The 11,907-nt window shown below is 61.4% G+C and overlaps 1 protein-coding gene across 1 annotated transcript in view; it reads left to right on the forward strand.

Moving 5' to 3' along the window:
• Positions 1-546: 546 nt before the first annotated feature.
• Positions 547-11,907, forward strand: part of UBXN7 (UBX domain protein 7) — a 34,285-nt gene continuing 22,924 nt past the window's right edge. The window contains 1 exon segment of the mRNA XM_077485160.1: positions 547-636. Within this exon segment, the coding sequence (XP_077341286.1) occupies positions 547-636 (90 nt within the window).

An 11,907-nucleotide genomic window follows, 5' to 3' on the forward strand; every position in this document is an offset into this window, starting at 1 on the left:
TATGTCCACTTGGATGGTGGGGCTTGAACCTGGACACAGTGCGCAGGCACCGTTTATCTTCGGAGATGTTCGGCTTTTCCTTATCCCCCGTCAAGCGCCGTACAGGGCGGACAGTATGTGGTGGGGGACACTACCTGTTCGAACACCGGCGTCTGCCGGGCTTTCAGCTGAAAATCCCCTGTGCGCATGCGCTGCTGCAGTCAGCGGCTCATTGCGAGGGGAATATCTCCTAAACCGTACAGGTTTAGGAGATATTTTTTTCACCTACAGGTAAGCCTTATTATAGGCTTACCTGTAGGTAAAAGTAAAACAAAACACTATACAACCGCTTTAAGAGCAGAGGGATCCAGGGACCTACTTTAAATTGTTAGCAATTATGCTCAGTAAACTGATGATCAATAAAGTTTATTTGAAATAGGTGTCTCTAGTCTAGATAGAAGAACAATGCAAGCTAAGTTTTCAGAGGGACATACAACGCTCCAAACCTGTCTTCCCGTCAGAGGGACGAGTAACCTTCAATGTGCTCATGAACTGGTCTCCGAAAACATGGCCGCCGTGAAGGCACAGAAGTGTAGGAAGCTCAAAATGCCCCACAAGACTGTGCGCTCGACCGTCAGGCTAATAATCAAGGAAAACGTAAACTTCTAGCGCCGAAGAGTCTTCTCTCAGCTGTTAGGTGTCAGGTGCAGGGCGGCGACATAGCGGTGAGGCGTTGATCTGCCTCTTGTGCCTGTGTGTGCTCTAGGCGGGGGCATTAGGTGGTGGTGTAGTGTCACAGTTTGATGCCTATCACAGGATGGTGCGGAAGTGACGTTGTTGCGTACTGCGCATGCGCGATGCGCTCCAAACGCTCGCGCCGTGCGTTCCAACATAGTTTCGGCAATACAGTTGAGCGAAAACATCACATAATGTTACGGAAGTGATGTTACACACAACACAAACACGGGCCACGTTGTTGCGTACTGCGCATGCGCGATGCGTTCCAAACACTTGCGCCGTGCGTTCCAACATAGTTTCGGCAATACAGTTCAGCGAAACCATCACATAATGTTACGGAAGTGAAGTTACACACAACACAAACACTGGGCCGTTCGTTACAACACTAATACTTCCCTTGTTACCTAGTAGGTTTTGCATTGCTGGGACTTGTAGTGCCTATCCTGAGCTACATGCTTCAATGTTCAGTGTCCTCATCCCTATCCCCATGCTTCAATGTTCAGTGTCCATCCTTATCCCCGTGCTTCAATGTTCAGTGTCCTCATCCTTATCCCCGAGCTTCAATGTTCAGTGTCCATCCTTATCCCCGTGCTTCAATGTTCAGTGTCCTCATCCCTATCCGCGAGCTTCAATGTTCAGTGTCCTCATCCTTATCCCTGTGCTTCAATGTTCAGTGTCCTCATCCCTATCCCCATGCTTCAATGTTCAGTGTCCTCATCCCTATCCGCGAGCTTCAATGTTCAGTGTCCTCATCCTTATCCCTGTGCTTCAATGTTCAGTGTCCTCATCCTTATCCCTGAGCTTCAATGTTCAGTGTCCTCATCCCTATCCCCCTGCTTCAATGTTCAGTGTCCTCATCCCTATCCGCGAGCTTCAATGTTCAGTGTCCTCATCCTTATCCCCGAGCTTCAATGTTCAGTGTCCTCATCCCTATCCCCCTGCTTCAATGTTCAGTGTCCTCATCCCTATCCCCCTGCTTCAATGTTCAGTGTCCTCATCCTTATCCCCGAGCTTCAATGTTCAGTGTCCTCATCCCTATCCCCATGCTTCAATGTTCAGTGTCCTCATCCCTATCCCCGAGCTTCAATGTTCAGTGTCCTCATCCCTATCCCCGAGCTTCAATGTTCAGTGTCCTCATCCTTATCCCCGAGCTTCAATGTTCAGTGTCCTCATCCCTATCCCCCTGCTTCAATGTTCAGTGTCCTCATCCTTATCCCCGAGCTTCAATGTTCAGTGTCCTCATCCCTATCCCCCTGCTTCAATGTTCAGTGTCCTCATCCCTATCCCCGAGCTTCAATGTTCAGTGTCCATCCTTATCCCTGTGCTTCAATGTTCAGTGTCCTCATCCCTATCCGCAAGCTTCAATGTTCAGTGTCCTCATCCTTATCCCCATGCTTCGATGTTCAGTGTCCTCATCGAAGCAGGGGGATAAGGATGAGGACACTGAACATTGAAGCTCGCGGATAGGGATGAGGACACTGAACATTGAAGCAGGGGGATAGGGATGAGGACACTGAACATTGAAGCTCGGGGATAAGGATGAGGACCCTGAACATTGAAGCAGGGGGATAAGGATGAGGACACTGAACATTGAAGCTCGCGGATAGGGATGAGGACACTGAACATTGAAGCATGGGGATAGGGATGAGGACACTGAACATTGAAGCACAGGGATAAGGATGAGGACACTGAACATTGAAGCTCGCGGATAGGGATGAGGACACTGAACATTGAAGCACGGGGATAAGGATGGACACTGAACATTGAAGCTCGGGGATAAGGATGAGGACACTGAACATTGAAGCACGGGGATAAGGATGGACACTGAACATTGAAGCATGGGGATAGGGATGAGGACACTGAACATTGAAGCATGTAGCTCAGGATAGGCACTACAAGTCCCAGCAATGCAAAACCTACTAGGTAACAAGGGAAGTATTAGTGTTGTAACGAACGGCCCAGTGTTTGTGTTGTGTGTAACTTCACTTCCGTAACATTATGTGATGGTTTCGCTGAACTGTATTGCCGAAACTATGTTGGAACGCACGGCGCAAGTGTTTAGAACGCATCGCGCATGCGCAGTACGCAACAACGTGGCCCGTGTTTGTGTTGTGTGTAACATCACTTCCGTAACATTATGTGATGGTTTCGCTGAACTGTATTGCCGAAACTATGTTGGAACGCACGGCGCGAGCGTTTGGAGCGCATCGCGCATGCGCAGTACGCAACAACGTCACTTCCGCACCATCCTGTGATAGGTATCAAACTGTGACACTACAGTGGCAGCGGCGCAGGCAGTGACGTCACGGCTTGTTGTTGCCTGGCGCGGGGAAGATGGAGGCAGATTGTGGGGTGTCTGCTCAGCTGTTGAAGGAGTTCCTGTCCATTACCGGTGAGATTGGAGGGGGCGGTATGGACTTCAGCTGTGCGCTGATTAGATTTGGGGGGGGGGGACACCCATAGCTGGGGGAGCCCACATGTCACATGGAGTGCTCAGTGACTGGGGCTGTCAGGGGTCATCATCAGACATGGTGCACACTGATATACATAAGAAGGCATTCAGGGGGTGGTGCGTGTCCCCCATGGGCACATTGCACACTTTAGGCCACTGCTGATGCTAAACGGACGTCTAGGAGCAGTTGGGCATTTTTTCAGCTGCCCCTGAACTCCCCTCATCTTATCAGTACATGTATACAGGGTCCTTTACAGTCCTTTCTAGGAAGTTCAGTTTAGAGGCTTTTTTGGAATGCACAAAAAAATTTCAGAAGCTGAGTTTAGCTGCATTTCATTTACAGGCGTTTTTCGCTATTCTGATTTTTTTTTTTTTTTTTTTTTTTTTTTTTTAAATGCTTCTAAATGCAGATGTGGCTAAACGCAAGACCTTTTCTTTCAGATTTAGACAGTGTGGAGGGATTAAAAACCCTTTCAGTTTTAATTGCTGCCTGTTAGGGAGATTCAGCAACCTAATTTATTGAAAGAAATCTCAACTCTTGGGTTATCACCTGTACAGCAATAGAGTACTACCAGTGGGGACATAAGGCATTCCCTCACTTTGGAGGGATTTTTTTTTCTCACTTCCTGTTTGCGCTATGAGACAGGATGTGAAGGGCAATCTCAATGTAACACAGATGTCAAAAACAAACCCTGACTCCCTTAATCTATTCAAAGTGACAAAACAACGTCCTGCCTAAAGGAGGCCTTCACTCTGCCCATCCCCTTTCCATGATTCTCCTCGCGCGCCCCCCCCATCCTCTCGCTCGCGCGCCCCCCCCCATCCTCTCGCTCGCGCGCCCCCCCCCATCCTCTCGCTCGCGCGCCCCCCCCATCTCTCGCTCGCGCGCCCCCCCGCATCCTCTCGCTCGCGCGCCCCCCCCATCCTCTCGCTCGCGCGCCCCCCCGCATCCTCTCGTCGCGCGCCCCCCCCCGCATCCTCTCGCTCGCGCGCCCCCCCCATCCTCTCGCTCGCGCGCCCCCCCACCTCTCTCGCTCGCGCGCCCCCCCCCATCTCTCGCTCGCGCGCCCCCCCCCATCCTCTCGCTCGCGCGCCCCCCCCCTCTCGCGCCGCCCCCCCCCCATCCTCTCGCTCGCGCGCCCCCCCCCATCCTCTCGCTCGCGCGCCCCCCCCATCCTCTCGCTCGCGCGCCCCCCCCCATCCTCTCGCTCGCGCGCCGCCCCCCCATCCTCTCGCTCGCGCGCCCCCCCCCACCTCTCGCTCGCGCGCCCCCCCCCATCCTCTCGCTCGCGCGCCCCCCCCATCCTCTCGCTCGCGCGCCCCCCCCCATCCTCTCGCTCGCGCGCCCCCCCCATCCTCTCGCTCGCGCGCCCCCCCCATCCTCTCGCTCGCGCGCCCCCCATCCTCTCGCTCGCGCGCCCCCCCATCCTCTCGCTCGCGCGCCCCCCCATCCTCTCGCTCGCGCGCCCCCCCATCCTCTCGCTCGCGCGCCCCCCCATCCTCTCGCTCGCGCGCCCCCCCATCCTCTCGCTCGCGCGCCCCCCCATCCTCTCGCGCGCCCCCCCATCCTCTCGCTCGCGCGCACCCCCCCCATCCTCTCGCTCGCGCGCCCCCCCCCATCCTCTCTCTCTCGCGCCTCCCCCATCCTCTCTCTCGCGCCTCCCCTCCATCCTCTCTCTCTCGCGCCTCCCCCTCCATTCTCTCTCTCTCTCTCGCGCCCTCCCCCTCCATCCTCTCTCTCTCTCTCTCGCGCCTCCCCCTCCATCCTCTCTCTCTCTCTCTCTCGCGCCTCCATCCTCTCTCTCTCCGGCCTCCCTCCATCCTCTCTCTCGCGCCTCCCCCCTCCATCCTCTCTCTCGCGCCTCCCCCTCCATCCTCTCTCTCTCTCTCTCGCGCCTCCCCCTCCATCCTCTCTCTCTCTCTCTCGCGCCTCCCCTCCATCCTCTCTCTCTCTCTCTCTCGCGCCTCCCCCTCCATCCTCTCTCTCTCCTCTCTCTCTCTCGCGCCTCCCCTCCATCCCTCTCTCTCTCGCGCCTCCCCTCCACCCTCTCTCTCTCGCGCCTCCCCCTCCACCCTCTCTCTCTCGCGCCTCCCCTCCACCCTCTCTCTCTCGCGCCTCCCTCCACCCTCTCTCTCTCGCGCCTCCCCCTCCACCCTCTCTCTCTCGCGCCTCCCCCTCCACCCTCTCTCTCTCGCGCCTCCCCTCCACCCTCTCTCTCTCACGCCTCCCCCTCCACCCTCTCTCTCTCGCGCCTCCCCTCCATCCTCTCTCTCTCGCGCCTCCCCCTCCATCCTCTCTCTCTCGCGCCTCCCCCTCCATCCTCTCTCTCTCTCGCGCCTCCCCCTCCATCCTCTCTCTCTCGCGCCTCCCCCTCCATCCTCTCTCTCTCGCGCCTCCCCCTCCATCCTCTCTCTCTCGCGCCTCCCCCTCCATCCTCTCTCTCTCGCGCCTCCCCCTCCATCCTCTCTCTCTCGCGCCTCCCCCTCCATCCTCTCTCTCTCGCGCCTCCCCCTCCATCCTCTCTCTCTCGCGCCTCCCCCTCCATCCTCTCTCTCTCGCGCCTCCCCCTCCATCCTCTCTCTCTCGCGCCTCCCCTCCATCCTCTCTCTTGCGCCTCCCCCTCCATCCTCTCTCTTGCGCCTCCCCCTCCATCCTTTTCTCTCTCGCGCCTCCCCCTCCATCCTCTCTCTCTCTCTCTCTCTCGCGCCTCCCCTCCATCCTCTCTCTCTCGCGCCTCCCCTCCATCCTCTCTCTCTCTCTCTCTCTCTCTCGCGCCTCCCCCTCCATCCTCTCTCTCTCGCGCCTCCCCCTCCATCCTCTCTCTCTCGCGCCTCCCCCTCCATCCTCTCTCTCTCGCGCTCCCCCTCCATCCTCTCTCTCTCGCGCCTCCCCCTCCATCCTCTCTCTCTCGCGCCTCCCCCTCCATCCTCTCTCTCGCGCCTCCCCCCTCCATCTCTCTCGCTCGCGCCTCCCCCTCCATCCCTCTCTCGCTCGCGCCTCCCCTCCATCTCTCTCTCGCTGCCTCCCCCTCCATTCTCTCTTCTCTCTCTCTCTCTCTCTCTCTCTCTCGCGCGCCTCCCCCTTCTCTCTCTCTCTCTCTCGCGCGCCTCCTCCCTCTCTCTCTCTCTCCGCGCGCCTCCCCTCCATCCTCTCTCTCTCTCTCTGCGCCTCCCCCTCCTTCTCTCTCTCTCTCGCGCGCCTCCCCCTCCATCCTCTCTCTCTCTCGCGCGCCTCCCCTCCCATCCTTCTCTCTCGCGCCTCCCCCTCCATCCTCTCTCTCTCTCTCGCGCCTCCCCCTCCATCCTCTCTCTCTCTCGCGCCTCCCCCTCCATCCTCTCTCTCTCGCGCCTCCCCCTCCATCCTCTCTCTCTCGCGCCTCCCCCTCCATTCCTCTCTCTCTCGCGCCTCCCCTCCATCCTCTCTCTCTCGCGCCTCCCCCTCCATCCTCTCTCTCTCGCGCCTCCCCCTCCATCCTCTCTCTCTCGCGCCTCCCCCTCCATCCTCTCTCTCTCGCGCCTCCCCTCCATCCTCCTCTCTCTCTAGGGCCTCCCCTCCATCCTCCTCTCTCTCTCGCGCCTCCCCCTCCATCCTCTCTCTCTCTCTCGCGCCTCCCCCCCTCCATCCTCTCTCTCTCTCTCGCGCCTCCCCTCCATCCTCTCTTCTCTCTCGCGCCTCCCCCTCCATCCTCTCTCTCTCTCTCGCGCCTCCCCCTCCATCCTCTCTCTCTCTCTCGCGCCTCCCCTCCATCCTCTCTCTCTCTCTCTCGCGCCTCCCCCTCCATCTCTCTCTCTCTCTCTCGCGCCTCCCCCTCCATCCTCTCTCGCGCCTCCCCCTCCATCCTCTCTCTCTCTCTCTCTCGCGCCTCCCCCTCCATCCTCTCTCTCTCTCTCTCTCGCGCGCCTCCCCCTCCATCCTCTCTCTCTCTCCTCGCGCCTCCCCCTCCATCCTCTCTCTCTCGCGCCTCCCCCTCCATCCTCTCTCTCTCTCTCTCGCGCCTCCCCCTCCATCCTCTCTCTCTCGCGCCTCCCCCCTCCATCCTCTCTCTCTCTCGCGCCTCCCCCTCCATCCTCTCTCCTCTCTCTCTCGCGCCTCCCCCTCCATCCTCTCTCTCTCTCTCTCTCGCGCCTCCCCCTCCATCCTCCTCTCTCTCTCTTCTCTCTCTCTCGCGCCTCCCCCTCATCCTCTCTCTCGCGCCTCCCCCTCCATCCTCTCTCTCTCTCTCTCTCTCTCGCGCCTCCCCCTCTATCCTCTCTCTCTCTCTCTCCTCCCCTCCATCTCTCTCTCTCTCTCTCTCCTCTCTCTCTCGCGCCTCCCCCTCCATCCTCTCTCTCTCTCTCGCGCCTCCCCCCTCCATCCCTCTCTCTCTCTCTCTCGCGCCCCCCCCTCCATCCTCTCTCTCGCGCGCCTCCCCCTCCATCCTCTCTCTCTCTCTCTCGCGCCTCCCCCTCCATCCTCTCTCTCGCGCCTCCCCCTCCATCCTCTCTCTCTCTCTCTCTCTCTTCTCGCGCCTCCCCCTCTATCCTCTCTCTCTCTCTCGCCCTCCCCCTCCATCCTCTCTCTCTCTCTCTCTCTCTCTCTCTCTCTCTCTCTCTCTCTCTCTCTCTCTCTCTCTCTCGCGCCTCCCCCTCCATCCTCTCTCTCTCTCGCGCGCCTCCCCCTCCATCCTCTCTCTCTCTCTCTCTCTCTCTCTCGCGCCCCCCCCTCCATCCTCTCTCTCTCGCGCCCCCCCCTCCATCCTCTCTCTCTCGCGCCCCCCCCATCCTCTCTCTCTCGCGCCCCCCTCCATCCTCTCTCTCTCGCGCCCCCCCTCCATCCTCTCTCTCTCGCGCCTCCCCCTCCATCCTCTCTCTCTCGCGCCCCCCCTCCATCCTCTCTCTCTCGCGCCTCCCCCTCCATCCTCTCTCTCTCGCGCCTCCCCCTCCATCCTCTCTCTCTCGCGCCTCCCCCTCCATCCTCTCTCTCTCGCGCCTCCCCCTCCATCCTCTCTCTCTCGCGCCTCCCCCTCCATCCTCTCTCTCTCGCGCTCTCCCCCTCCATCCTCTCTCCTCTCGCGCCTCCCCCTCCATCCTCTCTCTCTCGCGCCTCCCCCTCCATCCTCTCTCGCGCCTCCCCCTCCATCTCTCTCTCTCGCGCCTCCCCCTCCATTCTCTCTCTCTCTCTCTCTCTCTCGCGCCTCCTCCTCCATCCCTCTCTCTCTCGCGCCTCCTCCTCCATCCCCTCTCTCTCTCTCTCTCGCGCCTCCCCCTCCATCCCTCTCTCTCTCTCTCTCGCGCCTCCCCTCCATCCTCTCTCTCTCTCGCCTCCCCCTCCATCCTCTCTCTCTCTCTCTCTCTCTCTCGCGCGCCTCCCCCTCCATCCTCTCTCTCTCTCTCTCGCCTCCCCCTCCATCCTCTCTCTCTCTCGCGCGCCTCCCCTCCATCTCTCTCTCTCTCTCGCGCGCCTCCCCCCTCCATCCTCTCTCTCTCTCTCTCTCGCGCCTCCCCCTCCATCCTCTCTCTCTCGCGCCTCCCCCTCCATCCTCTCTCTCTCTCTCTCTCGCGCTTCCCCCTCCATCCTCTCTCTCTCTCTCTCTCGCGCTTCCCCCTCCATCCTCTCTCTCTCTCTCTCTCTCGCGCCTCCCCCTCCATCCTCTCTCTCTCTCTCTCGCGCCTCCCCTCCATCCTCTCTCTCTCTCTCTCGCGCCTCCCCCTCCATCCTCTCTCTCTCGCGCCTCCCCCTCCATCCTCTCTCTCTCGCGCCTCCCCTCCATCCTCTCTCTCTCGCGCCTCCCCTCCATCCTCTCTCTCTCGCGCCTCCCCTCCATCCTCTCTCTCTCGCGCCTCCCCCTCCATCCTCTCTCTCTCGCGCCTCCCCCTCCATCCTCTCTCTCTCGCGCCTCCCCCTCCATCCTCTCTCTCTCGCGCCTCCCCCTCCATCCTCTCTCTCTCGCGCCTCCCCTCCATCCTCTCTCTCTCGCGCCTCCCCCTCCATCCTCTCTCTCTCGCGCCTCCCCCTCCATCCCCTCTCTCTCGCGCCTCCCCCTCCATCCTCTCTCTCTCGCGCCTCCCCCTCCATCCCCTCTCTCTCGCGCCTCCCCCCTCCATCCTCTCTCTCTCGCGCCTCCCCCTCCATCCCCTCTCTCTCTCGCGCCTCCCCCTCCATCCCCTCTCTCTCTCGCGCCTCCCCCTCCATCCCCTCTCTCTCTCGCGCCTCCCCCTCCATCCCCTCTCTCTCTCGCGCCTCCCCCTCCATCCCCTCTCTCTCTCGCGCCTCCCCCTCCATCCCCTCTCTCTCTCGCGCCTCCCCCTCCATTCTCTCTCTCGCGCCTCCCCCTCCCATCCCCTCTCTCTCTCGCGCCTCCCCCTCCATCCTCTCTCTCTCTCGCGCCTCCCCCTCCATCCTCTCTCTCTCTCTCTCTCTCTCGCGCCTCCCCCTCCATCCTCTCTCTCTCTCTCTCTCTCGCGCCTCCCCCTCCATCCCTCTCTCTCGCCTCCCCCTCCATCCTCTCTCTCTCTCGCCTCCCCCCTCCATCCTCTCTCTCTCTCGCCTCCCCCTCCATCCTCTCTCTCTCTCTCGCCTCCCCCTCCATCCTCTCTCTCTCTCGCGCCTCCCCTCCATCCTCTCTCTCTCTCTCTCGCGCCTCCCCCTCCATCCTCTCTCTCTCTCTCGCGCATCCCCTCCATCCTCTCTCTCTCTCTCTCTCGCGCCTCCCCCTCCATCCTCTCTCTCTCTCTCGCGCCTCCCCCTCCATCCTCTCTCTCTCTCTCTCTCTCTCTCCTCTCTCTCTCTCTCTCGCGCCTCCCCTCCATCCTCTCTCTCTCTCTCTCGCGCCTCCCCCTCCATCCTCTCTCTCTCGCGCGCCTCCCCTCCATCCTCTCTCTCGCGCCTCCCCCTCCATCCTCTCTCTCTCTCGCGCCTCCCCCTCCATCCTCTCTCTCGCGCCTCCCCCTCCATCCTCTCTCTCTCGCGCGCGCGCCTCCCCCTCCATCCCTCTCTCTCACGCCTCCCCTCCATCCTCTCTCTCTCTCTCGCTCTCTCGCGCGCCTCCCCCTCCATCCTCTCTCTCTCGCGCGCCTCCCCCTCCATCCTCTCTCTCTCGCGCGCCTCCCCCTCCATCCTCTCTCTCTCGCGCGCCCTCCCCCTCCATCCTCTCTCTCTCGCGCGCCTCCCCCTCCATCCTCTCTCTCTCGCGCGCCTCCCCCTCCATCCTCTCTCTCTCGCGCGCCTCCCCCTCCATCCCTCTCTCTCTCGCGCCTCCCCCTCCATCCCCTCTCTCTCTCGCGCCTCCCCCTCCATCCCCTCTCTCTCTCGCGCCTCCCCCTCCATTCTCTCTCTCGCGCCTCCCCCTCCATCCCCTCTCTCTCTCGCGCCTCCCCCTCCATCCTCTCTCTCTCTCTCGCGCCTCCCCCTCCATCTCTCTTCTCTCTCTCGCGCCTCCCCCTCCATCCTCTCTCTCGCGCCTCCCCCTCCATCCTCTCTCTCTCTCTCGCGCCTCCCCTCCATCTCTCTCTCGCCTCCCCTCCATCCTCTCTCTCTCTCTCTCTCTCTCGCCTCCCCCTCCATCCTCTCTCTCTCGCGCCTCCCCCTCCATCCTCTCTCTCTCTCTCGCGCCTCCCCCTCCATCCTCTCTCTCTCTCTCGCGCCTCCCCCCTCCATCCTCTCTCTCTCTCTCGCGCATCCCCCTCCATCCTCTCTCTCTCTCTCTCGCGCCTCCCCCTCCATCCTCTCTCTCTCTCTCGCGCCTCCCCCTCCATCCTCTCTCTCTCTCTCTCTCTCTCTCTCTCTCGCGCCTCCCCCTCCATCTCTCTCTCTCTCTCTCGCGCCTCCCCCTCCATCCTCTCTCTCTCTCGCGCCTCCCCCTCCATCCTCTCTCTCTCTCGCGCCTCCCCCTCCATCCTCTCTCTCTCTCGCGCTCCCCCTCCATCCTCTCTCTCTCGCGCCTCCCCCTCCATCTCTCTCTCTCTCGCGCGCGCCTCCCCCTCCATCCTCTCTCTCGCGCCTCCCCCTCCATCCTCTCTCTCTCTCTCGCTCTCTCGCGCGCCTCCCCCTCCATCCTCTCTCTCTCACGCGCCTCCCCCTCCATCCTCTCTCTCTCGCGCGCCTCCCCCTCCATCCCTCTCCTCTCTCGCGCGCGCCTCCCCCTCCATCCTCTCTCTCTCGCGCGCCTCCCCCTCCATCCTCTCTCTCTCGCGCGCCTCCCCCTCCATCCTCTCTCTCTCGCGCGCCTCCCCCTCCATCCTCTCTCTCTCGCGCGCCTCCCCTCTCCCTCTCTCTCTCTCTCTCGCGCGCCTCCCCCTCCATCCTCTCTCTCTCGCGCGCCTCCCCCTCCATCTCTCTCTCTCTCTCTCGCCCCTCCCCCTCCATCCTCTTCTCTCTCTCTCGCGCCTCCCCCTCCATCCTCTGTCTCTCTCTCTCTCGCGCGCCTCCCCCTCCATCCTCTGTCTCTCTCTCTCGCGCCTCCCCCTCCATCCTCTGTCTCTCTCTCTCCGCGCCTCCCCTCCATCCTCTCTCTCTCTCGCGCCTCCCCCTCCATCCCTCTCTCTCTCGCGCCTCCCCCTCCATCCTCTCTCTCTCTCGCGCCCTCCCCCCTCCATCCTCTCTCTCTCTCGCGCCTCCCCTCCCATCCTCTCTCTCTCTCGCCGCCTCCCCCCTCCATCCTCTCTCTCTCTCGCGCCTTCCCCCCCTCCATCCTCTCTCTCGCGCCCTCCCCTCCATCCTCTCTCTCCGCGGCCTTCCCCCTCCATCCTCTCTACATCGC

Source organism: Lithobates pipiens, unplaced genomic scaffold, assembly GCF_037356315.1.
Source record: "Lithobates pipiens isolate NorthernLeopardFrog02 unplaced genomic scaffold, aLitPip1_a1.2 Scaffold_18, whole genome shotgun sequence".
In the NCBI taxonomy this organism is placed as follows: Eukaryota; Metazoa; Chordata; class Amphibia; order Anura; family Ranidae; genus Lithobates; species Lithobates pipiens.